Here is a 24,398-nt window from a genome sequence, read left to right as displayed (position 1 = left end):
TGTCATTCGGGAGTGAATGGGCAAGACCAAAAAATGTAAGTGCCTTTGAGCGGGGTATAGTAGTAGGTGTCAGGCACACTGGTTTGTGTCAAGAACTGCAATGCTGCTGTGTTTTTCACGTTCAACAGTTTCCTGTGTGTATCAAGAATGATCCACCACCCAAAGGACATCCAGCCAACTTGACACAACTGTGGGAAGCATTGGAGTCAACATGAACCAGCTTCCCTGTGGAACGCTTTAGACACCTTGTAGTCTCTCTTTATGTAGTGTTGTGGTGTCTTGCTTGTCGTGATGTGTGTTTTGTCCTATATTTTTATTTCTAATCCCAGCCCCCGTCCCCGCAGGAGGCCTTTTTTCTTTTGGTAGGCCGTCATTTTCAATAAGAATTTGTTCTTAACTGATTTGCCTAGTTAAATATATATTATGGTTGTGGAAGGCTTATATTCAGCCTAGATATAATTTAACAAGCTCTGAATTAATTAGGTTATTGCTGATTGTTTGCATTTGACCTTTAATTGTGCAACAAAGCTTATTTTGATAAAACGTTTTTTTAAAAATGGAGATATACTGTATATGGTGAATTGCCCATAAGTTTAGATATGATTTTTAGGCCTTCAGGGCTGGGCTGTGTGCCTCCATCTCTACTCTTAGATCCCAGCTAGACGGGTTCAATCTGAACCTGGAACTGTGTTTCTTGGTTAAACCAGACTGTGACATTACAGGGACTAAAATACATCTGACCCAGTATCAGTGGTTAAGGGGGCAACTTCTATGCTATTTAATCCACTACACTAGGCTTGCCTTCCAGCTAAATAGAAACGTCAGCCAATTCCCAAAGACAGTAGAAACAGAGAGAATGGGGAGACGATGTGCTACTTCCTCTTTTCAACATTAGTCAGATAGAGGAACGTTGGTCCCCTTCCCAGATTTCCGTCTCTTCCTCCTCTCTCTCTCTTCCTCCTCTCTCTCTCTCTCCCCCAAACCGTCATTGTTTCTCGTCTCCATCTCTTCTCGCTGAGCCAAACGGGAGGAATAATGCCCCCCCTCCTCCATCTCACTAAGCTGTCATTGGCTCCACATAACAAACAATGAAACTTCATCGGAGACCAGATTACCATAGTTTCAATAAAAACTAACAAATTGAGAGAAAAAAAGAATGTAAAACAGAAAAGGCAAAAGGGAAGAGGGGAAATGGATGGTCTCCTCTCTCTCTGTAGTTATGATGTTTGGGGAGGTATCTTGATCTGTGTGTCTTAGGCAGTGTCAGCTGTCCAGGGGAGAACCTGGGTATAGTCCAGGAGAGAACCTGGGTATAGTCCAGGGGAGAACAGGGGTATAGTCCAGGAGAGAACCTGGGTATAGTCCAGGAGAGAACCTGGGTATAGTCCAGGAGAGAACCTGGGTATAGTCCAGGGGAGAACAGGGGTATAGTCCAGGAGAGAACCTGGGTATAGTCCAGGAGAGAACCTGGGTATAGTCCAGGGGAGAACATGGGTATAGTCCAGGAGAGAACCTGGGTATAGTCCAGGGGAGAACAGGGGTATAGTCCAGGAGAGAACCTGGGTATAGTCCAGGAGAGAACCTGGGTATAGACCAGGAGAGAACATGGGTATAGACCAGGTGAGAACATGGGTATAGACCAGGGGAGAACCTGGGTATAGTCCAGGAGAGAACCTGGGTATAGTCCAGGGGAGAACAGGGGTATAGTCCAGGAGAGAACCTGGGTATAGTCCAGGAGAGAACCTGGGTATAGACCAGGGGAGAACATGGGTATAGACCAGGGGAGAATCTGGGTATAGACCAGGGGAGAACCTGGGTATAGTCCAGGGGAGAACCTGGGTATAGACCAGGGGAGAATCTGGGTATAGTCCAGGGGAGAACCTGGGTATAGACCAGGGGAGAACCTGGGTATAGTCCAGGGGAGAATCTGGGTATAGACCAGGGGAGAATCTGGGTATAGACCAGGGGAGAATCTGGGTATAGTCCAGGGGAGAACCTGGGTATAGACCAGGGGAGAACCTGGGTATAGACCAGGGGAGAACCTGGGTATAGACCAGGGGAGAATCTGGGTATAGACCTCTCCTCTCCTCTCCTCTAGTCCCACCGTTTCATTCGTTCATGTTTGTGAGTGTTGTTCCTAAACACAGAGATGATGCCTCTCCTCTCCTCTCCTCTCCTCTCCTCTAGTCACACCGTTTCATTCTTTCATGTCTGTGAGTGTGTTGTTCCTAAACACAGAGATGATGCCTCTGCTCTAGAGACGGAGCGGTTTGAGAGGCAAAATGGGGCTTTAATGTGTCTGGTCCACTACAGACTTAGTTATGGACTGTCTCAATGTCTCCGGTCCACTACAGACTTAGTTATGGACTGTCTCAATGTCTCCGGTCCACTACAGACTTAGTTATGGACTGTCTCAATGTCTCCGGTCCACTACAGACTTAGTTATGGACTGTCTCAATGTCTCCGGTCCACTACAGACTTAGTTATGGACTGTCTCAATGTCTCCGATCCACTACAGACTTAGTTATGGACTGTCTCAATGTCTCCGGTCCACTACAGACTTAGTTATGGACTGTCTTAATGTCTCCGGTCCACTACAGACTTAGTTATGGACTGTCTCAATGTCTCCGGTCCACTACAGACTTAGTTATGGACTGTCTCAATGTCTCCAGTCCACTACAGACTTAGTTATGGACTGTCTCAATGTGTCTGGTCCACTACAGACTTAGTTATGGACTGTCTCAATGTCTCCGGTCCACTACAGACTTAGTTATGGACTGTCTCAATGTCTCCAGTCCACTACAGACTTAGTTATGGACTGTCTTAATGTCTCTGGTCCACTACAGACTTAGTTATGGACTGTCTTAATGTCTCTGGTCCACTACAGACTTAGTTATGGACTGTCTCAATTAGAGGTCAACTGATTAATCGGAATGGCCGATTAATTAGGGCCGATTTCAAGTTTTCATAACAATCGGAAATCGGTATTTTTGGACGCCGATTTGGCCGTTTAATTATTTTTTTTAACCTTTATTTAACTAGGCAAGTCAGTTAAGAACACATTCTTATTTTCAATGACGGCCTAGGAACGGTGGGTTAACTGCCTTGTTCAGGGGCAGAACGACAGATTTTTACCTTGTCAGCTCAGGGATTCAATCTTGCAACCTAACAGTTAACAATGTCCAACGCTCTAACCACCTGCTTTACGTTGCACTCCACAAGGAGCCTGCCTGTTACGTGAATGCAGTAAGAAGCCAAGGTAAGTTGCTAGCTAGCATTAAACTTATCTTATAAAAAACAATCAACCATAATCACTAGTTAACTACACATGGTTGATGATATTACTAGTTTATCTAGCCTGTCCTGCGTTGCATATAATCGCTTAGGTACACGTTGCTACAACCATAAACATCAATGCCTTTCTTAAAATCAATACACAAGTATATATTTTTAAACCTGCATATTTATTTAATATTGCCTGCTAACATGAATTTCTTTTAACTAGGGAAAATGTGTCACTTCTCTTGCAAACAGAGTCAGGGTATATGCAACAGTTTGGGCCGCCTGGCTCGTTGCGAACTAATTTGCCAGAATTTTACGTAATTATGACATAACATTGAATGTTGTGCAATGTAACAGAAATAACGTTTTGTTTTCGAGATGATAGTTTCCAGATTCGACCATATTAATGACCAAAGCCTCGTATTTCTGTGTGTTATTATGTTATAATTAAGTCTATGATTTGATAGAGCAGTCTGGCTGAGCGGTGGTAGGCACCAGCAGGCTCGTAAGCATTCATTCAAAATAGCACTTTCGTGCGTTTTGCCAGCAGCCCTTCGCAATGCATTGTGCTGTTTATGACTTCAAGCCTATCAACTCCCAAGATTAGGCTGGTGTAACCGATGTGAAATGGCTAGCTAGTTAGCGGGTGCGCGCTAATAGCGTTTCAAATGTCACTCGCTCTGAGACTTGGAGTAGTTTTTTCCCTTGCTCTACATGGGTAACGCCGCTTCGAGGGTGGCTGTTGTCGATGTGTTCCTGGTTCAAACCCAGGTAGGAGCGAGCATCCACGACCCATTTTCAATGCCATGGCTGAGGGAATGAGGTTCTCACCCAAGATTTGACGGTACATGGCCCCGTCCATCGTCCCTTTGATGCGGTGAAGTTGTCCTGTCCCCTTAGCAGAAAAACACCCCCAAAGCATAATGTTTCCACCTCCATGTTTGACGGTGGGGATGGTGTTCTTGGGGTCATAGGCAGCATTCCTCCTCCTCCAAACACGGCGAGTTGATGCCAAAGAGCTCCATTTTGGTCTCATCTGACCACAACACTTTCACCCAGTTGTCCTCTGAATCATTCAGATGTTCATTGGCAAACTTCAGACGGGCATGTATATGTGCTTTCTTGAGCAGGGGGACCTTGCGGGCGCTGAAGGATTTCAGCCCTTCACGGCGTAGTGTGTTACCAATTGTTGGTGCCTATGGTCCCAGCTGCCTTGAGATCATTGACAAGATCCTCCTGTGTAGTTCTGGGCTGATTCCTCACCGTTCTCATGATCATTGCAACTCCACAAGGTGAGATCTTGCATGGAGCCCCAGGCCGAGGGAGATTGACAGTTCTTTTGCGTTTCTTCCATTTGCGAATAATCGCACCAACTGTTGTCACCTTCTCACCAAGCTGCTTGGCGATGGTCTTGTAGCCCATTCCAGCCTTGTGTAGGTCTACAATCTTGTCCCTGACATCCTTGGAGAGCTCTTTGGTCTTGGCCATGGTGCAGAGTTTGGAATCTTGATTGATTGCTTCTGTGGACAGGTGTCTTTTATACAGGTAACAAACTGAGATTAGGAGCATTCCCTTTAAGAGTGTGCTCCTAATCTCAGCTCGTTACCTGTATAAAAGACACCTGGGAGCCAGAAATCTTTCTGATTGAGAGGGGGTCAAATACTTATTTCCCTCATTAAAATGTAAATCAATTTATAACATTTTGACATGCGTTTTTCTGGATTGTTTTGTTGTTATTCTGTCTCTCACTGTTCATATAAACCTACCATTAAAATGATAAACTGATCATTTCTTTGTCAGTGGGCAAACGTACAAAATCAGCAGGGGATCAAATACTTTTTTCCCTCACTGTATATATGTACATACAGAGCATGTCCACACGTCCCACCACCACATGTCCCACCACCACACGTCCCACCACCACACGTCCCACCACCAAGTCCCACCACACGTCCCACCACCACGTCCCACCACACGTCCCACCACACGTCCCACCACCACACGTCCCACCACACGTCCCACCACCACACGTCCCACCACCACACGTCCCACCACCACGTCCCACCACACGTCCCACCACCACACGTCCCACCACCACGTCCCACCACACGTCCCACCACACGTCCCACCACCACGTCCCACCACCACACGTCCCACCACCACACGTCCCACCACCACACGTCCCACCACCACACGTCCCAACACACGTCCCACCACCACACGTCCCACCACCACGTCCCACCACATGTCCCACCACCACACGTCCCACCACCACACGTCCCACCACCACGTCCCACCACACGTCCCACCACACGTCCCACCACACGTCCCACCACCACATCCCACCACCACACGTCCCACCACCACACGTCCCACCACCACGTCCCACCACACGTCCCACCACCACACGTCCCAACACACGTCCTGAGACAATGACAACGTTGAGACACGTACCTGGCTTCAGAAAGGTACCTAATCCACATTTTGTTGTGTTACAGACTGAATTGAAAATGGATGATATAGATTTTATTTTTCACCCCTCTACACACAATAGCCCATAATGACAAAGTGAAAACATGTTTTTATAATTTTTTGCAAATTGATTGAAAATGAAATACAGAAATATCTCATTTACATATGTATTCACACCCCTGAGTCAATACTTTGTAGAAGAGATTATTGTCCTGCTGAAAAGTGAATTCATCTCCCAGTGTCTGGTGAGGAGCAGACTGAACCAGGTTATCCTCTAGCATCTTGCCTGTGCTTCATGTCCCAGTGTCTGGTGAGGAGCAGACTGAACCAGGTTATCCTCTAGCATCTTGCCTGTGCTTCATGTCCCAGTGTCTGGTGAGGAGCAGACTGAACCAGGTTTTCCTCTAGCATCTTGCCTGTGCTTCATGTCCCAGTGTCTGGTGAGGAGCAGACTGAACCAGGTTATCCTCTAGCATCTTGCCTGTGCTTCATGTCCCAGTGTCTGGTGAGGAGCAGACTGAACCAGGTTATCCTCTAGCATCTTGCCTGTGCTTCATGTCCCAGTGTCTGGTGAGGAGCAGACTGAACCAGGTTATCCTCTAGCATCTTGCCTGTGCTTCATGTCCCAGTGTCTGGTGAGGAGCAGACTGAACCAGGTTATCCTCTAGCATCTTGCCTGTGCTTCATGTCCCAGTGTCTGTTGAGGAGCAGACTGAACCAGGTTATCCTCTAGCATCTTGCCTGTGCTTCATGTCCCAGTGTCTGGTGAGGAGCAGACTGAACCAGGTTATCCTCTAGCATCTTGCCTGTGCTTCATGTCCCAGTGTCTGGTGAGGAGCAGACTGAACCAGGTTTTCCTCTAGCATCTTGCCTGTGCTTCATGTCCCAGTGTCTGGTGAGGAGCAGACTGAACCAGGTTATCCTCTAGCATCTTGCCTGTGCTTCATGTCCCAGTGTCTGGTGAGGAGCAGACTGAACCAGGTTATCCTCTAGCATCTTGCCTGTGCTTCATGTCCCAGTGTCTGGTGAGGAGCAGACTGAACCAGGTTATCCTCTAGCATCTTGCCTGTGCTTCATGTCCCAGTGTCTGGTGAGGAGCAGACTGAACCAGGTTATCCTCTAGCATCTTGCCTGTGCTTCATGTCCCAGTGTCTGGTGAGGAGTAGACTGAACCAGGTTATCCTCTAGCATCTTGCCTGTGCTTCATGTCCCAGTGTCTGGTGAGGAGCAGACTGAACCAGGTTATCCTCTAGCATCTTGCCTGTGCTTCATGTCCCAGTGTCTGGTGAGGAGCAGACTGAACCAGGTTATCCTCTAGTATCTTGCCTGTGCTTCATGTCCCAGTGTCTGGTGAGGAGTAGACTGAACCAGGTTATCCTCTAGCATCTTGCCTGTGCTTCATGTCCCAGTGTCTGGTGAGGAGCAGACTGAACCAGGTTATCCTCTAGCATCTTGCCTGTGCTTCATGTCCCAGTGTCTGGTGAAGAGCAGACTGAACCAGGTTATCCTCTAGCATCTTGCCTGTGCTTCATGTCCCAGTGTCTGGTGAGGAGTAGACTGAACCAGGTTATCCTCTAGCATCTTGCCTGTGCTTCATGTCCCAGTGTCTGGTGAGGAGCAGACTGAACCAGGTTATCCTCTAGCATCTTGCCTGTGCTTCATGTCCCAGTGTCTGGTGAGGAGCAGACTGAACCAGGTTTTCCTCTAGCATCTTGCCTGTGCTTCATGTCCCAGTGTCTGGTGAGGAGCAGACTGAACCAGGTTATCCTCTAGCATCTTGCCTGTGCTTCATGTCCCAGTGTCTGGTGAGGAGCAGACTGAACCAGGTTATCCTCTAGCATCTTGCCTGTGCTTCATGTCCCAGTGTCTGGTGAGGAGCAGACTGAACCAGGTTATCCTCTAGCATCTTGCCTGTGCTTAGCTCCATTCTGTTTCTGTTTGAATCCTGAAAAACTCAAGGGGTGTGAATACTTTCTGAAGGCACTTTACATGCATGTGTACGGAAATAGAATTACTTAAATACTAAAGTTAGCACGCTCACACACAGACGCACACACACGCAGACGCACACGAATGCAGACGCACACACTCATACACGCATACAGACGCACACACACACACCATGATGCCAGTCTGTCTGTCCTGTGAGCTAGGCCCTGTTGGTTGTCCATTGGTCGGTCCATCCTCTGTCTGTCTGTCTGTCTGTCTGTCTGTCTGTCTGTCTGTCTGTCTGTCTGTCTGTCTGTCTGTCTGTCTGTCTGTCTGTCTGTCTGTCCTGGGAGCTAGGCACTGTTGGTTGTCCATTCGTCGGTCCATCCTCGTCCTGTCTGTCTGTCCCCTAGTGTGGAACCACACCTCGTTACTCCCTCTAAGTGTGGACGGTGGCTCATCTGACACGCACGCACGCACACGCACACACACACACACACACACACACACACACACACACACACACACACACACACACACACACACACACACAAAGAGGTTACACATCTGTGTCACCAGATAGATAGAGGGTCTGATAAAGAGAGAAATTGAGTAAAGCAATAGAGAGAGAAAGAGACAGAAGAGAGAAAGAAAGAGAGATACAGTGAGAAGGGGAGAGAGAGAAAAAGAGAGACAGTGAGAAGGGGAGAGAGAGAAAAAGAGAGCGAGAGAGAGAGAGAAAGAAAGAAAGAGAGAGACAGAGAATAGAGAGAGAGAGGAGAAGGAGTCAGAGGGACAGGGAGGAGAGGAACACTGCAGTTAACAGGCTTTTCCCTGATGCGAGACAGCCAAGACGAGAGAGAGGTAGGAGAGGAGGAGGAGGAGAGATAAAACTCCACTCTTCACCACAGAGAAAGATCCTGCAGCTACACCAGCCATTGTGTTGGAGAAACAGGAGAGGAGAGGAGGAGAGGAGGAGAGGAGGGAGAAGAGACGTAAGAGTTGGCTTCTCTTCTTGGCTAAACGCTGAACGCTCGAAGAAAGAAAGGAATCTTCCCTCGCACTCGTTCGCTAGTCCCCCTCTCACAATGGAGTATCTAACCAAATCAACACACTTGTCAGCCAGATGTGTAGAAGCGATTTCCACCCACACACAAAGCGCTGCAAAGCATTGTCTGTGTGTGTGTGTGTGTGTGTGTGTGTGTGTGTGTGTGTGTGTGTGTGTTGAAAGCCAGGAGAGAGGCTCTGACAGCTCTGTCAAGGGTTTTACAGTTGGAGAAGAGAGGGAAGACTTGAACGAGTGTATTATAGACTATATAACAGATGTCATTAAGAGTGTATTATAGACTATATAACAGACGTCATTAAGAGTGTATTACAGACTATATAACAGACAGATGTTATTAAGAGTGTATTATAGACTATATAACATATTTCATTAAGAGTGTATTATAGACTATATAACAGATGTCATTAAGAGTGTATTATAGACTATATAACAGATGTCATTAAGAGTGTATTACAGACTATATAACAGACAGATGTTATTAAGAGTGTATTATAGACTATATAACATATTTCATTAAGAGTGTATTATAGACTATATAACATATTTCATTAAGAGTGTATTTTTGACTATATAACCGATGTCATTAAGAGTGTATTATAGACTATATAACATATTTCATTAAGAGTGTATTTTTGACTATATAACAGATGTCATTAAGAGTGTATTATAGACTATATAACAGATGTCATTAGGAGTGTATTATAGACTATATAACAGATGTCATTAAGAGTGTATTATAGACTATATAACATATTTCATTAAGAGTGTATTATAGACTATATAACAGATGTAATTAAGAGTGTATTATAGACTATATAACAGATGTAATTAAGAGTGTATTATAGACTATATAACAGATGTCATTAAGAGTGTATTATAGACTATATAACAGATGTTATTAAGAGTGTATTATAGATTATATAAAAGATGTAATTAAGAGTGTATTACAGACTATATAACAGATGTCATTAAGAGTGTATTATAGACTATATAACATATGTCATTAAGAGTGTATTATAGACTATATAACAGATGTCATTAAGAGTGTATTATAGACTATATAACAGATGTCATTAAGAGTGTATTACAGACTATATAACAGATGTCATTAAGAGTGTATTATAGACTATATAACAGATGTTATTAAGAGTGTATTATCAACTATATAACATTAAGAGTGTATTATAAACTATATACCAGATGTCATTAAGAGTGTATTATAGACTATATAACAGATGTCATTAAGAGTGTATTATAGACTATATAACAGATGTCATTAAGAGTGTATTACAGACTATATAACAGATGTCATTAAGAGTGTATTATAGACTATATAACAGATGTTATTAAGAGTGTATTATCAACTATATAACATTAAGAGTGTATTATAAACTATATACCAGATGTCATTAAGAGTGTATTATAGACTATATAACAGATGTCATTAAGAGTGTATTATAGACTATATAACAGATGTCATTAAGAGTGTATTATAGACTATATAACCGATGTTATTAAGAGTGTATTATAGACTATATAACATATTTCATTAAGAGTGTATTATAGACTATATAACAGATGTCATTAAGAGTGTATTATAGACTATATAACAGATGTAATTAAGAGTGTATTACAAACTATATAACAGATGTCATTAAGAGTGTATTATAGACTATATAACAGATGTCATTAAGAGTGTATTATAGACTATATAACATATTTCATTAAGAGTGTATTATAGACTATATAACAGATGTCATTAAGAGTGTATTATAGACTATATAACTGATGTCATTAAGAGTGTATTATAGACTATATAACAGATGTCATTAAGAGTGTATTACAGACTATATAACAGATGTCATTAAGAGTGTATTATAGGACTATATAACAGATGTTATTAAGAGTGTATTATAGACTATATAACAGATGTCATTAAGAGTGTATTATAGACTATATAACAGATGTCATTAAGAGTGTATTATAGACTATATAACAGATGTAATTAAGAGTGTATTATAGACTATATAACAGATGTCATTAAGAGTGTATTATAGACTATATAACAGATGTCATTAAGAGTGTATTATAGACTACATAACAGATTTCATTAAGAGTATTATAGACTATATAACAGATGTCATTAAGAGTGTATTATAGACTATATAACAGATGTCATTAAGAGTGTATTATAGACTATATAACAGATGTCATTAAGAGTATATTATAGACTATATAACAGATGTCATTAAGAGTGTATTATCAACTACATAACAGATTTCATTAAGAGTGTATTATAGACTATATATATATATATTTTTAAATTATTTCACCTTTATTTAACCAGGTAGGCCAGTTGAGAACAAGTTCTCATTCACAACTGCGACCTAGCCAAGATAAAGCATAGCAATTTAACACATATAACAACACAGTTACACATGGAATAAACAAAACATACAGTCAATAATACAGTAGAACAAAAGAAAACAAAGTCTATATACAGTGAGTGCAAATGAGGTAAGTTAAGGCAATAAATAGGCCATGGTGGCGAAGTAATTACAATATAGCAATTAAACACTGGAATGGTAGATGTGCAGAAGATGAATGTGCAAGTAGAGATACTGGGGTGCAAAGGAGCAAGATAAATAAATAAATACAGTATGGGGATGAGGTAGGTAGATAGATGGGCTGTTTACAGATGGGCTATGTACAGCTGCAGTGATCACTGAGCTGCTCTGACAGCTGGTGCTTAAAGCTAGTGAGGGAGATATGAGTCTCCAGCTTCAGAGATTTTTGTAGTTCGTTCCAGTCATTGGCAGCAGAGAACTGGAAGGAAAGACGACCAGAGGAATTGGCTTTGGGGGCGACCAGTGAGATATACCTGCTGGAGCGCGTGCTACGAGTGGGTGCTGCTATGGTGACCAGTGAGCTGAGATAAGGCGGGGCTTTACCTAGCAGGGTCTTGTAGATGACCTGTAGCCAGTGGGTTTGGCGACGAGTATGAAGCGAGGGCCAGCCAACGAGAGTGTACAGGTCGCAGTGGAGGGTAGTGTATGGGGCTTTGGTGACAAAACGGATGGCACTGTGATAGACTGCATCCAGCTTGTTGAGTAGAGTGTTGGAGGCTATTTTATTTTATAGCCATATAACAGATGTCATTAAGAGTGTATTATAGACTACATAACAGATGTCATTAAGTGTGTATTATAGACTACATAACAGATGTCATTAAGGTCAACCATAAGGTTAGGTACACAAGACAAATGTGTATCGGGACTACTTCACAAATATTCAACAATCAGTTCTCCATTGTATGCATAGAGAATGGGTCATTTTAGTCAAATTGATTCAATTTATTCACTAAAAGGTCATTTGAACAGTATCTCCAAGCAGAACCTTACATGCTGTGGGTCTTTGTGGAATACGAATGCAGGTGATTTACTGAGAATGATTTCTACCTGCAGTGACATTATGCTGAAAGAACATTAGATTGATTCATGATGATATATATTTGCCCAGCATTTAGTGGTAGAGGGTAAGAATAGAGCTATGGATGAATAGAAACTACAACCAATGAAACAACCTTGGGTGTATTCATTAGTTGTACACCTTGGCAAACCGTTTTGCACCTGCTCATCTCTCCACCCATTCGGGGCCCAATGCCCAGCTTGTTGCGCATACTAAAAAAGCTCAACTTTGGCTATATTGTTGATTAAGATTATAGGGAAACTGACAAGATCAGGACCACTTCACACAAATTCAACAATCAAGTCTCCATTGTATGGCTAGAATGGGATCATTTAGTCAAATTGCTACAATTTATGCAATAACAGAATTTGAACGGTTTTCCTTTTTACCATGTCAACGTTCCAAGCTGAACTTTGCCTGCTGTGATCTTTGTGGCAGGTGATTGACAGAATTCTACCTGCAGTGAAATTATCCTGGAAATAACAGATTGATTCATGATGATATTTGTCCACCATTTAGTGGCAGAGGAATTGTTCTTTTAGCTATGCTAGCTCTACTAACGTGCAACACTGTAAATCAGCGAGCCTCTACATAATGAAAAGTAGCTTAAAACATTGTTGGACTGTAGTTTTTAGCCTAACGAGGGCCTCGTGACTTGACTTAGGACTCCAGTATACAGGACTCAGACTTGGACTGGAACACTAGGGACCTGGACTGGAACACTAGGGACTTGGGACTCTAGGACATGGACTGGAACACTAGGGACTTGGGACTCTAGGACATGGACTGGAACACTAGGGACTTGGGACTCTCGGACATGGACTGGAACACTAGGGACTTGGGACTCTAGGACATGGACTGGAACACTAGGGACTTGGGACTCTAGCACATGGACTGGAACACTAGGGACTTGGGACTCTAGGACATGGACTGGAACACTAGGGACTTGGGACTCTCGGACATGGACTGGAACACTAGGGACTTGGGACTCTCGGACATGGACTGGAACACTAGGGACTTGGGACTCTAGGACATGGACTGGAACACTAGGGACTTGGGACTCTAGGACATGGACTGGAACACTAGGGACTTGGGACTCTAGGACATGGACTGGAACACTAGGGACTTGGGACTCTAGGACATGGACTGGAACACTAGGGACTTGGGACTCTCGGACATGGACTGGAACACTAGGGACTTGGGACTCTCGGACATGGACTGGAACACTAGGGACTTGGGACTCTAGGACATGGACTGGAACACTAGGGACTTGGGACTCTAGGACATGGACTGGAACACTAGGGACTTGGGACTCTAGGACATGGACTGGAACACTAGGGACTTGGGACTCTAGGACATGGACTGGAACACTAGGGACTTGGGACTCTAGGACATGGACTGGAACACTAGGGACTTGGGACTCTAGGACATGGACTGGAACACTAGGGACTTGGGACTCTAGGACATGGACTGGAACACTAGGGACTTGGGACTCTAGGACATGGACTGGAACACTAGGGACTTGGGACTCTAGGACATGGACTGGAACACTAGGGACTTGGGACTCTAGGACATGGACTGGAACACTAGGGACTTGGGACTCTAGGACATGGACTGGAACACTAGGGACTTGGGACTCTAGGACATGGACTGGAACACTAGGGACTTGGGACTCTAGGACATGGACTGGAACACTAGGGACTTGGGACTCTAGGACATGGACTGGAACACTAGGGACTTGGGACTCTAGGACATGGACTGGAACACTAGGGACTTGGGACTCTAGGACATGGACTGGAACACTAGGGACTTGGGACTCTAGGACATGGACTGGAACACTAGGGACTTGGGACTCTAGGACATGGACTGGAACACTAGGGACTTGGGACTCTAGGACATGGACTGGAACACTAGGGACTTGGGACTCTAGGACATGGACTGGAACACTAGGGACTTGGGACTCTAGGACATGGACTGGAACACTAGGGACTTGGGACTCTAGGACATGGACTGGAACACTAGGGACTTGGGACTCTAGGACATGGACTGGAACACTAGGGACTTGGGACTCTAGGACATGGACTGGAACACTAGGGACTTGGGACTCTAGGACATGGACTGGAACACTAGGGACTTGGGACTCTAGGACATGGACTGGAACACTAGGGACTTGGGACTCTAGGACATGGACTGGAACACTAGGGACTTGGGACTCTAGGACATGGACTGGAACACTAGGGACTTGGGACTCTAGGACATGGACTGGAACACTAGGGACTTGGGACTCTAGGACATGGACTGGAACACTAGGGACTTGGGACTCTAGGACATGGACTGGAACACTAGGGACTTGGGACTCTAGGACATGGACTGGAACACTAGGGACTTGGGACTCTAGGACATGGACTGGAAGACTAGGGACTTGGGACTCTAGGACATGGACTGGAACACTAGGGACTTGGGACTCTAGGACATGGACTGGAACACTAGGGACTTGGGACTCTAGGACATGGACTGGAACACTAGGGACTTGGGACTCTAGGACATGGACTGGAACACTAGGGACTTGGGACTCTAGGACATGGACTGGAACACTAGGGACTTGGGACTCTAGGACATGGACTGGAACACTAGGGACTTGGGTCTCTAGGACATGGACTGGAACACTAGGGACTTGGGACTCTAGGACATGGACTGGAACACTAGGGACTTGGGACTCTAGGACATGGACTGGAACACTAGGGACTTGGGACTCTAGGACATGGACTGGAACACTAGGGACTTGGGACTCTAGGACATGGACTGGAACACTAGGGACTTGGGTCTCTAGGACATGGACTGGAACACTAGGGACTTGGGACTCTAGGACATGGACTGGAACACTAGGGACTTGGGACTCTAGGACATGGACTGGAACACTAGGGACTTGGGACTCTAGGACATGGACTGGAACACTAGGGACTTGGGACTCTAGGACATGGACTGGAACACTAGGGACTTGGGTCTCTAGGACATGGACTGGAACACTAGGGACTTGGGACTCTAGGACATGGACTGGAACACTAGGGACTTGGGACTCTAGGACATGGACTGGAACACTAGGGACTTGGGACTCTAGGACATGGACTGGAACACTAGGGACTTGGGACTCTAGGACATGGACTGGAACACTAGGGACTTGGGACTCTAGGACATGGACTGGAACACTAGGGACTTGGGACTCTAGGACATGGACTGGAACACTAGGGACTTGGGACTCTAGGACATGGACTGGAACACTAGGGACTTGGGACTCTCGGATTGGAGGTTTAGAGACTTGACTACATCACTGCATATCAATATTTGATGTGTTTCTACGATTGTCATCATGTTTACATTTGTGTGATCATGAAAGTGTGTGTGTGTTTATGTAAGTTGGTGTGTGTGTGTGTTTATGTGTGTTTATGTAAGTTGGTGTGTGTGTTTATGTGTGTTTATGTAAGTTGGTGTGTGTGTTTATGTGTGTTTATGTAAGTTGTGTGTGTGTGTGTGTTTATGTAAGTTGGTGTGTGTGTGTGTTTATGTAAGTTGGTGTGTGTGTTTATGTAAGTTGGTGTGTGTGTGTGTGTGTTTATCTGTCCTTGGAAGGTGTAGGCCTGTCTGACAGTGTGAGACGTGTGTGTGCCAGACAAGGGGTATTGTGGTGTGTTGGGGTGTAAAGGAACCAGTTCATTGGAACCAGAGCCTGGTCTGTCTGGACACCAGTTCTGTTCATTGGAACCAGAGCCTGGTCTGTCTGGACACCAGTTATGTTCATTAGAACCAGAGTGTGGTCTGTCTGGACACCAGTTATGTTCATTAGAACCAGAGTGTGGTCTGTCTGGACACCAGTTATGTTCATTAGAACCAGAGTCTGGTCTGTCTGGACACCAGTTATGTTCATTAGAACCAGAGCCTGGTCTGTCTGGACACCAGTTCTGTTCATTAGAACCAGAGCCTGGTCTGTCTGGACACCAGTTATGTTCATTAGAACCAGAGCCTGGTCTGTCTGGACACCAGTTATGTTCATTAGAACCAGAGCCTGGTCTGTCTGGACACCAGTTATGTTCATTAGAACCAGAGCCTGGTCTGTCTGGACACCAGTTATGTTCATTAGAACCAGAGCCTGGTCTGTCTGGACACCAGTTCTGTTCATTAGAACCAGAGTGTGGTCTGTCTGGACACCAGTTATGTTCATTAGAACCAGAGCCTGGTCTGTCTGGACACCAGTTATGTTCATTAGAACCAGAGTGTGGTCTGTCTGGACACCAGTTATGTTCATTAGAACCAGAGTGTGGTCTGTCTGGACACCAGTTATGTTCATTAGAACCAGAGCCTGGTCTGTCTGGACACCAGTTCTGTTCATTAGAACCAGAGTGTGGTCTGTCTGGACACCAGTTATGTTCATTAGAACCAGAGCCTGGTCTGTCTGGACACCAGTTATGTTCATTAGAACCAGAGCCTGGTCCGTCTGGACACCAGTTATGTTCATTAGAACCAGAGCCTGGTCTGTCTGGACACCAGTTATGTTCATTAGAACCAGAGTGTGGTCTGTCTGGACACCAGTTATGTTCATTAGAACCAGAGTGTGGTCTGTCTGGACACCAGTTATGTTCATTAGAACCAGAGTGTGGTCTGTCTGGACACCAGCTAGATATTCATTGTGTATTAATGACCAGGGTTCCATGCTCCGTTAAGATACAGAAGTGTGTGATCTCCAGGACACACACATTGATCGGACCATTGTGTTTCTTACCTCTGTTAATATGCTCTGTCTGCTTGTGGCTATTTATGTGTGTGATCCACAATAACCCTGACACACACACATCCCTCGGGACACTGCTCTGTTAATATGCTCTGTCAATAACCCTGACACACACACACACACACACACACACACACACACACACACACACACACACACACACACACACACACACACACACACACACACACACACACACACACACACACACACACACACACACACACACACACACACACACACACACCCATTGAGGCAGTGGTGCGTTGAAGACAAGCCTGGGTGGAAGGACAGTCTCCCCCAAGAGAAAGATAGAAAGGGAAGGAAAGAGAGAAAGAAAGAGAGGGAAGGAGAGAGAGAGAGAAAGAGAGAGAGGGAAGGAGAGAGAGAGAACGATAGGAGGAAAGAGTGAGAGGCAGTGGGAGAGAGAGAGATGGAAAGATGGAGAGAGAGAAAGACAGGAGAGAGGATAGGAGAAAGAGAGGGATGAAGAGAGAGAGACCCACACAATCCCATCTAATTGGCAACATTTGAAACATTAACATCAGTAAAGTGCTTCTCCTTTAATTCATTTCCCTCCTCCCCATCCCCCTCTCCTCTTCTCTCTCCCTCCCTCTCTCCCTCCGTCTCTCAAGTGGCACTGTCCAAGGGTAGGATGCGCTCCAGGTGAAACAGGGAAATCATGGAGGACATAATTAAGAGGGCTTAAGAGGAGGGCGGGAGTGTGTGTGTGTGTGTGTGTGTGTTCGGATCACACCGCATGTATACATTCTAAATCTCACACACACACTAAAACACACAGCCTCAGGTTTTGACCTCCTTGTGTGGAGTTAAATACCTTGATGGCCTCATTTGCTTGTCTATGAGCACACACACCTTGCGGTGTGTTTTAAGCGATGGTGAAGGACTCTAACATGTTGGCTTGCTTCTCATTTTAATGTTTCTTACACAGCCCTGGGCCCTGGAAATGTCTGCGTGTGGGTTAACATTTCTCTCCCTGCGTGTGTCTGTGTGTGTGTGTGTGTGTGTGTGTGTGTGTGTGTGTGTGTGTGTGTGTGTGTGTGTGTGTGTGTGTGTGTGTGTGTTCAACAGCCCAGACTGATCCCCTCTGGTATGTGCTGAGTGTGTGTCACAGGGCAAGGCAGCAACCTGGAGTTGAGAAAACTGGCCCTTCAACATCTTTCCTCCCCCCCAGGAACCACCAAAACACACTTTAAACACATTCTGGAATAACTCGGTTTAGACCCATAATTAAACCAAGATTTGATGCCGTTTTCAGCACCAAAACACACCTTAAACACATTGTGGAGTTTTCCAGCAGCAGAAGCACCAGGGAGACTGTAATACAGGCTGACACACTATAAACACATTGTGGAGTTTTCCAGCAGCAGAAGCACCAGGGAGACTGTAATACAGGCTGACACACTATAAACACATTGTGGAGTTTTCCAGCAGCAGAAGCACCAGGGAGACTGTAATACAGGCTGACACACTATAAACACATTGTGGAGTTTTCCAGCAGCAGAAGCACCAGGGAGACTGTAATACAGGCTGACACACTATAAACACATTGTGGAGTTTTCCAGCAGCAGAAGCACCAGGGAGACTGTAATACAGGCTGACACACTATAAACGAGTTTTCCAGCAGCAGAAGCACCAGGGAGACTGTAATACAGGCTGACACACTATAAACGAGTTTTCCAGCAGCAGAAGCACCAGGGAGACTGTAATACAGGCTGACACACTATAAACACATTGTGGAGTTTTCCAGCAGCAGAAGCACCAGGGAGACTGTAATACAGGCTGACACACTATAAACACATTGTGGAGTTTCAGCCGTTTTCCAGCAGCAGAAGCACCAGGGAGACTGTAATACAGGCTGACACACTATAAACACATTGTGGAGTTTTCCAGCAGCAGAAGCACCAGGGAGACTGTAATACAGGCTGACACACTTTAAACACATTGTGGAGTTTTCCAGCAGCAGAAGCACCAGGGAGACTGTAATACAGGCTGACACACTATAAACACATTGTGGAGTTTTCCAGCAGCAGAAGCACCAGGGAGACTGTAATACAGGCTGACACACTATAAACACATTGTGGAGTTTTCCAGCAGCAGAAGCACCAGGGAGACTGTAATACAGGCTGACACACTTTAAAGTGACATTTCAGGTATTCTTAGGATGATGGTGATGTTACATTAACACGATCAGTGATACAAATAAATAAAAAACATTATTCAATTCTCCAGGTTGGACTAATAATCAATAATGATTTAGGGTCGTTTTAAGCACCAAACCCCATTTCAAAATGTAAAACCTTGTTAAGCCTATTTTTAATACCAGGGCCAGTGAGCTTCAATTTGAGTTGAAATCCCATAGTACAACAGTAAAGGGATGTTTAGGCTACAGAAAAACATATCGTCATAACATTTGGTTTCTTTAATTTCATACAGATTCCTCATCTGTCTTTCACCCTACCTGATGTGATCTACAACAGACAGCGTTACCAACAGTATCCTACTCCATTACATCCGTCTTTCACCCTACCTGATGTGATCTACAACAGACAGCGTTACCAACAGTATCCTACTCCATTACATCCGTCATTTACCTACCTGATGTGATCTACAACAGACAGCGTTACTAACAGTATCCTACTCCATTACATCCGTCATTTACCTACCTGATGTGATCTACAACAGACAGCGTTACCAACAGTATCCTACTCCATTACATCCGTCATTTACCTACCTGATGTGATCTACAACAGACAGCGTTACCAACAGTATCCTACTCCATTACATCCGTCATTTACCTACCTGATGTGATCTACAACAGACAGCGTTACCAACAGTATCCTACTCCATTACATCCGTCATTTACCTACCTGATGTGATCTACAACAGACAGCGTTACCAACAGTATCCTACTCCATTACATCCGTCATTTACCTACCTGATGGGATCTACAACAGACAGCGTTACCAACAGTATCCTACTCCATTACATCCGTCATTTACCTACCTGATGGGATCTACAACAGACAGCGTTACCAACAGTATCCTACTCCATTACATCCGTCTTTCACCCTACCTGATGTGATCTACAACAGACAGTGTTACCAACAGTATCCTACTCCATTACATCCGTCATTTACCTACCTGATGTGATCTACAACAGACAGCGTTACCAACAGTATCCTACTCCATTACATCCGTCATTTACCTACCTGATGTGATCTACAACAGACAGCGGTACCAACAGTATCCTACTCCATTACATCCGTCATTTACCTACCTGATGTGATCTACAACAGACAGCGTTACCAACAGTATCCTACTCCATTACATCCGTCATTTACCTACCTGATGTGATCTACAACAGACAGCGTTACCAACAGTAGCCTACTCCATTACATCCGTCATTTACCTACCTGATGTGATCTACAACAGACAGCGTTACCAACAGTATCCTACTCCATTACATCCGTCATTTACCTACCTGATGGGATCTACAACAGACAGCGTTACCAACAGTATCCTACTCCATTACATCCGTCATTTACCTACCTGATGTGATCTACAACAGACAGCGTTACCAACAGTATCCTACTGTTGGTAACGCTGTCTGGCTCACTGGCTTACTGGTGTTCTTCCATGCCGTCCATGGGAGGGGTGCGTCACTTGAGTGGGTAATGACGGATGTAATGGAGTAGGATACTGTTGGTAATGCTGTCTGTTGTAGATCCCATCAGGTAGGTAAATGACGGATGTAATGGAGTAGGATAACTGACGTGGTCTTCCTGTCTGGGTCTTCCTGTCTGGGTTGGCGCCCCCCCTTGGGTTGTGCCATGGCGGAGATCGTTGTGGGCTATACTCGGCCTTGTCTTAGGACGGTAAGTTGGTGGTTGGAGACATCCCTCTAGTGGTGTGGGGGCTGTGCTTTGGCAAAGTGGGTGGGGTTATATCCTGCCTGTTTGGCCCTGTCCGGGGGTATCATCGGATGGGGCCACAGTGTCTTCTGATCCCTCCTATCTCAGCCTCCAGTATTTATGCTGCAGTAGTTTATGTGTCGGGGGGCTAGGGTCAGTCTGTTACATCTGGAGTATTTCTCTTGTCTTATCCGGTGTCCTGTGTGAATTTAAATATGCTCTCTCTAATTCTCTCTTTCTCTCTTTCTGTCTTTCTCTCGGAGGATCTGAGCCCTAGGACCATGCCTCAGGACTACCTGGTATGATGACTCCTTGCTGTCCCCAGTCCACCTGGCCGTGCTGCTGCTCCAGTTTCAACTGTTCTGCCTGCGGCTATGGAACCCTGACCTGTTCACCGGACGTGCTTGTTGCACCCTCGACAACTACTATGATTATTATTATTTGACCATGCTGGTCATTTATGAACATTTTAACATTTTAACATCTTGACCATGTTCTGTTATAATATCCACCCTGCACAGCCAGAAGAGGACTAGCCACCCCTCATAGCCTGGTTCCTCTCTAGGTTTCTTCCTAGGTTTTTGGCCTTTCTAGGGAGTTTTTCCTAGGGAGTTTTTCCTAGCCACCGTGATTCTTTCACATGCTTTGCTTGCTGTTTGGGGTTTTAGGCTGGGTTTCTGTACAGCACTTTGAGATATCAGCTGATGTACGAAGGGCTATATAAAAATAAATGTGATTTGATTTGATTTGATTTACTCCATTACATCCGTCATTTACCTACCTGATGGGATCTACAACAGACAGCGTTACCAACAGTATCCTACTCCATTACATCCGTCATTTACCTACCTGATGTGATCTACAACAGACAGCGTTACCAACAGTATCCTACTCCATTACATCCGTCATTTACCTACCTGATGTGATCTACAACAGACAGCGTTACCAACAGTATCCTACTCCATTACATCCGTCATTTACCTACCTGATGTGATCTACAACAGACAGCGGTACCAACAGTATCCTACTCCATTACATCCGTCATTTACCTACCTGATGTGATCTACAACAGACAGCGGTACCAACAGTATCCTACTCCATTACATCCGTCATTTACCTACCTGATGTGATCTACAACAGACAGCGTTACCAACAGTATCCTACTCCATTACATCCGTCATTTACCTACCTGATGTGATCTACAACAGACAGCGTTACCAACAGTATCCTACTCCATTACATCCGTCTTTCATTTGATAAAGATACAGTAGTTTTTCCAGAACCAAACACCATTAACCACTTATAATACCAGGTATTAAGTGAGCCTAAATGTAATCTTAAAATGTAAATCCCATATTTCTTATAAAAGACAAGCGGTGTCTACAGTGGTCCTCCATTATAAAGACAAGCGGTGTCTAAAGTGGTGTCTCCAATACAAAAGACAAGCGGTGTCTACAGCTGTGTCTCCATTATAAAAGACAAGCGGTGTCCATTATAAAGACAAGCGGTGTCTACAGTGGTGTCTCCATTATAAAGACAAGCGGTGTCTACAGTGGTGTCTCCATTATAAAAGACAAGCGGTGTCTACAGTGGTGTCCATTATAAAGACAAGCGGTGTCTACAGTGGTGTCTCCATTATAAAGACAAGCGGTGTCTACAGTGGTGTCTCCATTATAAAGACAAGCGGTGTCTACAGTGGTGTCTCCATTATAAAGACAAGCGGTGTCTACAGTGGTGTCTCCATTATAAAGACAAGCGGTGTCTACAGTGGTGTCTCCATTATAAAGACAAGCGGTGTCTACATTATAAAGACAAGCGGTGTCTACAGTGGTGTCTCCATTATAAAGACAAGCGGTGTCTACAGTGGTGTCTCCATTATAAAGACAAGCAGTGTCTACAGTGGTGTCTCCATTACATTTGGTTCATTCTCCTCTTTTCTTTCATTTATTGGATCCAGATTTGATACATTTTCTTACCGTTCTTACGCCTTCTTCAGCATGGATTTCATTAGCCTTCCTCTGGGCCACTTCTGCCAGAACCACCTCTCCCTTATCACACGCCACATAATGGAGATCCTTTGAAGGTAAACAGGAAATAAAACCACATTTATTTTTTTATCTAAAATGAATCTAGGCTCCAATGACAATGAGAGAGGGAGGGGAGGAGAGAGGGAGGGGAGGAGGGAGGGAGGGGAGGAGAGAGGGAGGGGAGGAGAGAGGGAGGGGAGGAGAGTGTTTTGAAAAAAAATCATCAGTGAGGAAGAAGGGGAGAAACAGATAAAATGACGTGTTTGAAGTTTGACATCAAGGAGAGAGAGAGAGAGAGAGAGAGAGAGAGAGAGAAGAAGAGAGAGGGAAAGAGAGAGAGAGAGAGAGAGAGAGAGAGAGAGAGAGCGGTTGGATGAAATTATGAAATATGAAATGCAGCCCCTCTGACGGTTTCAAACCATTGCTCTCGCCGGTTTGGGTTTGAACTTGGGGGAAGGGATGTTATCTCCGCGCCTGCCATGTTTTTAAAAGTCGGAGGAGACACGGCGAGATGCGACAAGTGAAGGTTCACCTTTCAGAAAGTGTAGTATTTCTCTGTTAGGGAGAAAATAAGATCCATCCAAGCTTATTACAGTATCAGAGCAAGACAACATGGAGACTCAGTGTGTGTCCTTTCTGTCAGCCTCATCTCACTAAAGAGGACAATACTGTTAGTAAATACGGTTGGAGGGTCATTCAGTTGAGGCTCATAACTCTCCTCTCGACCCCCTCTACCGCTCCGACCCCCTCTCTACCCCTCCTACCCCTCTCTAACCTTCCTACCCCTCTCTAACCCTCCTACCCCTCCTTACCAATCTCTAACCCTCCAACCCCTCCTGACCCCTCTCTAACCCTCCTGACCCCTCTCTAACCCTCCGACCCCTCCTGACCCCTCTTTAACCCTCTTTAACCCTCCTTACCCCTCTCGACCCCTCTCTAACCCTCCTAGCCCTCTCTAACCCTCCCCCGGGCCTGGCTCAGAGCTGAGCTGCATCCCATACAGCACCATATTTACTATATTTGACCAGGGCCCTATGGGATTGAGGTCAGGGCTTTATGATGGCCACTCCAAAACATTGACTTTGTTGTCCTTAAGCCATAACTTTGGAAGTATGCTTGGGGTCATTGTCCATTTGGAAGACCCATTTGCTACCAAGCTTTAACTTGCTGACTGATGTCTTGAGATGTTGCTTCAATATGTCCACATAATTGTCCTTCCTCATGATGCCATCTATTTTGTGAAGTCCACCAGTCCTTCACGGTTGGGATGGTGTTCTTCGGCTTGCAAGCTTCCCCCTTTTTCCTCCAATCATAATGATGGTCATTACGGCCAAGCGGTTCTATTTTTGTTTCATCAGACCAGAGGACATTTCTCCAAAAAGTACGATCTTTGTCCCCATGTGCAGTTGCAAACTTGTAGTCTGGCTTTTTATG

At 45.0% G+C, this 24,398-nt stretch overlaps 1 protein-coding gene across 10 annotated transcripts in view; it reads right to left on the bottom strand.

Moving 5' to 3' along the window:
• The window catches only part of wdpcp (WD repeat containing planar cell polarity effector), a 236,262-nt gene that overhangs the window by 16,698 nt on the left and 195,166 nt on the right, over positions 1-24,398 (bottom strand). For all 10 annotated transcript variants that reach the window (XM_045701792.1, XM_045701791.1, XM_045701790.1 and 7 more), the window contains one exon: positions 22,914-23,012. In XM_045701792.1, the coding sequence (XP_045557748.1) occupies positions 22,914-23,012 (99 nt within the window). The remainder of the gene's footprint in view (positions 1-22,913; positions 23,013-24,398) is intronic.

The sequence above is a fragment of the Salmo salar genome, chromosome ssa18 (genome assembly GCF_905237065.1).
Source record: "Salmo salar chromosome ssa18, Ssal_v3.1, whole genome shotgun sequence".
Classification (NCBI taxonomy): Eukaryota; Metazoa; Chordata; class Actinopteri; order Salmoniformes; family Salmonidae; genus Salmo; species Salmo salar.
The sequence above is the reverse complement of the archived record's forward strand: the minus strand, read 5'-3'. Positions and strand labels throughout refer to the sequence as shown.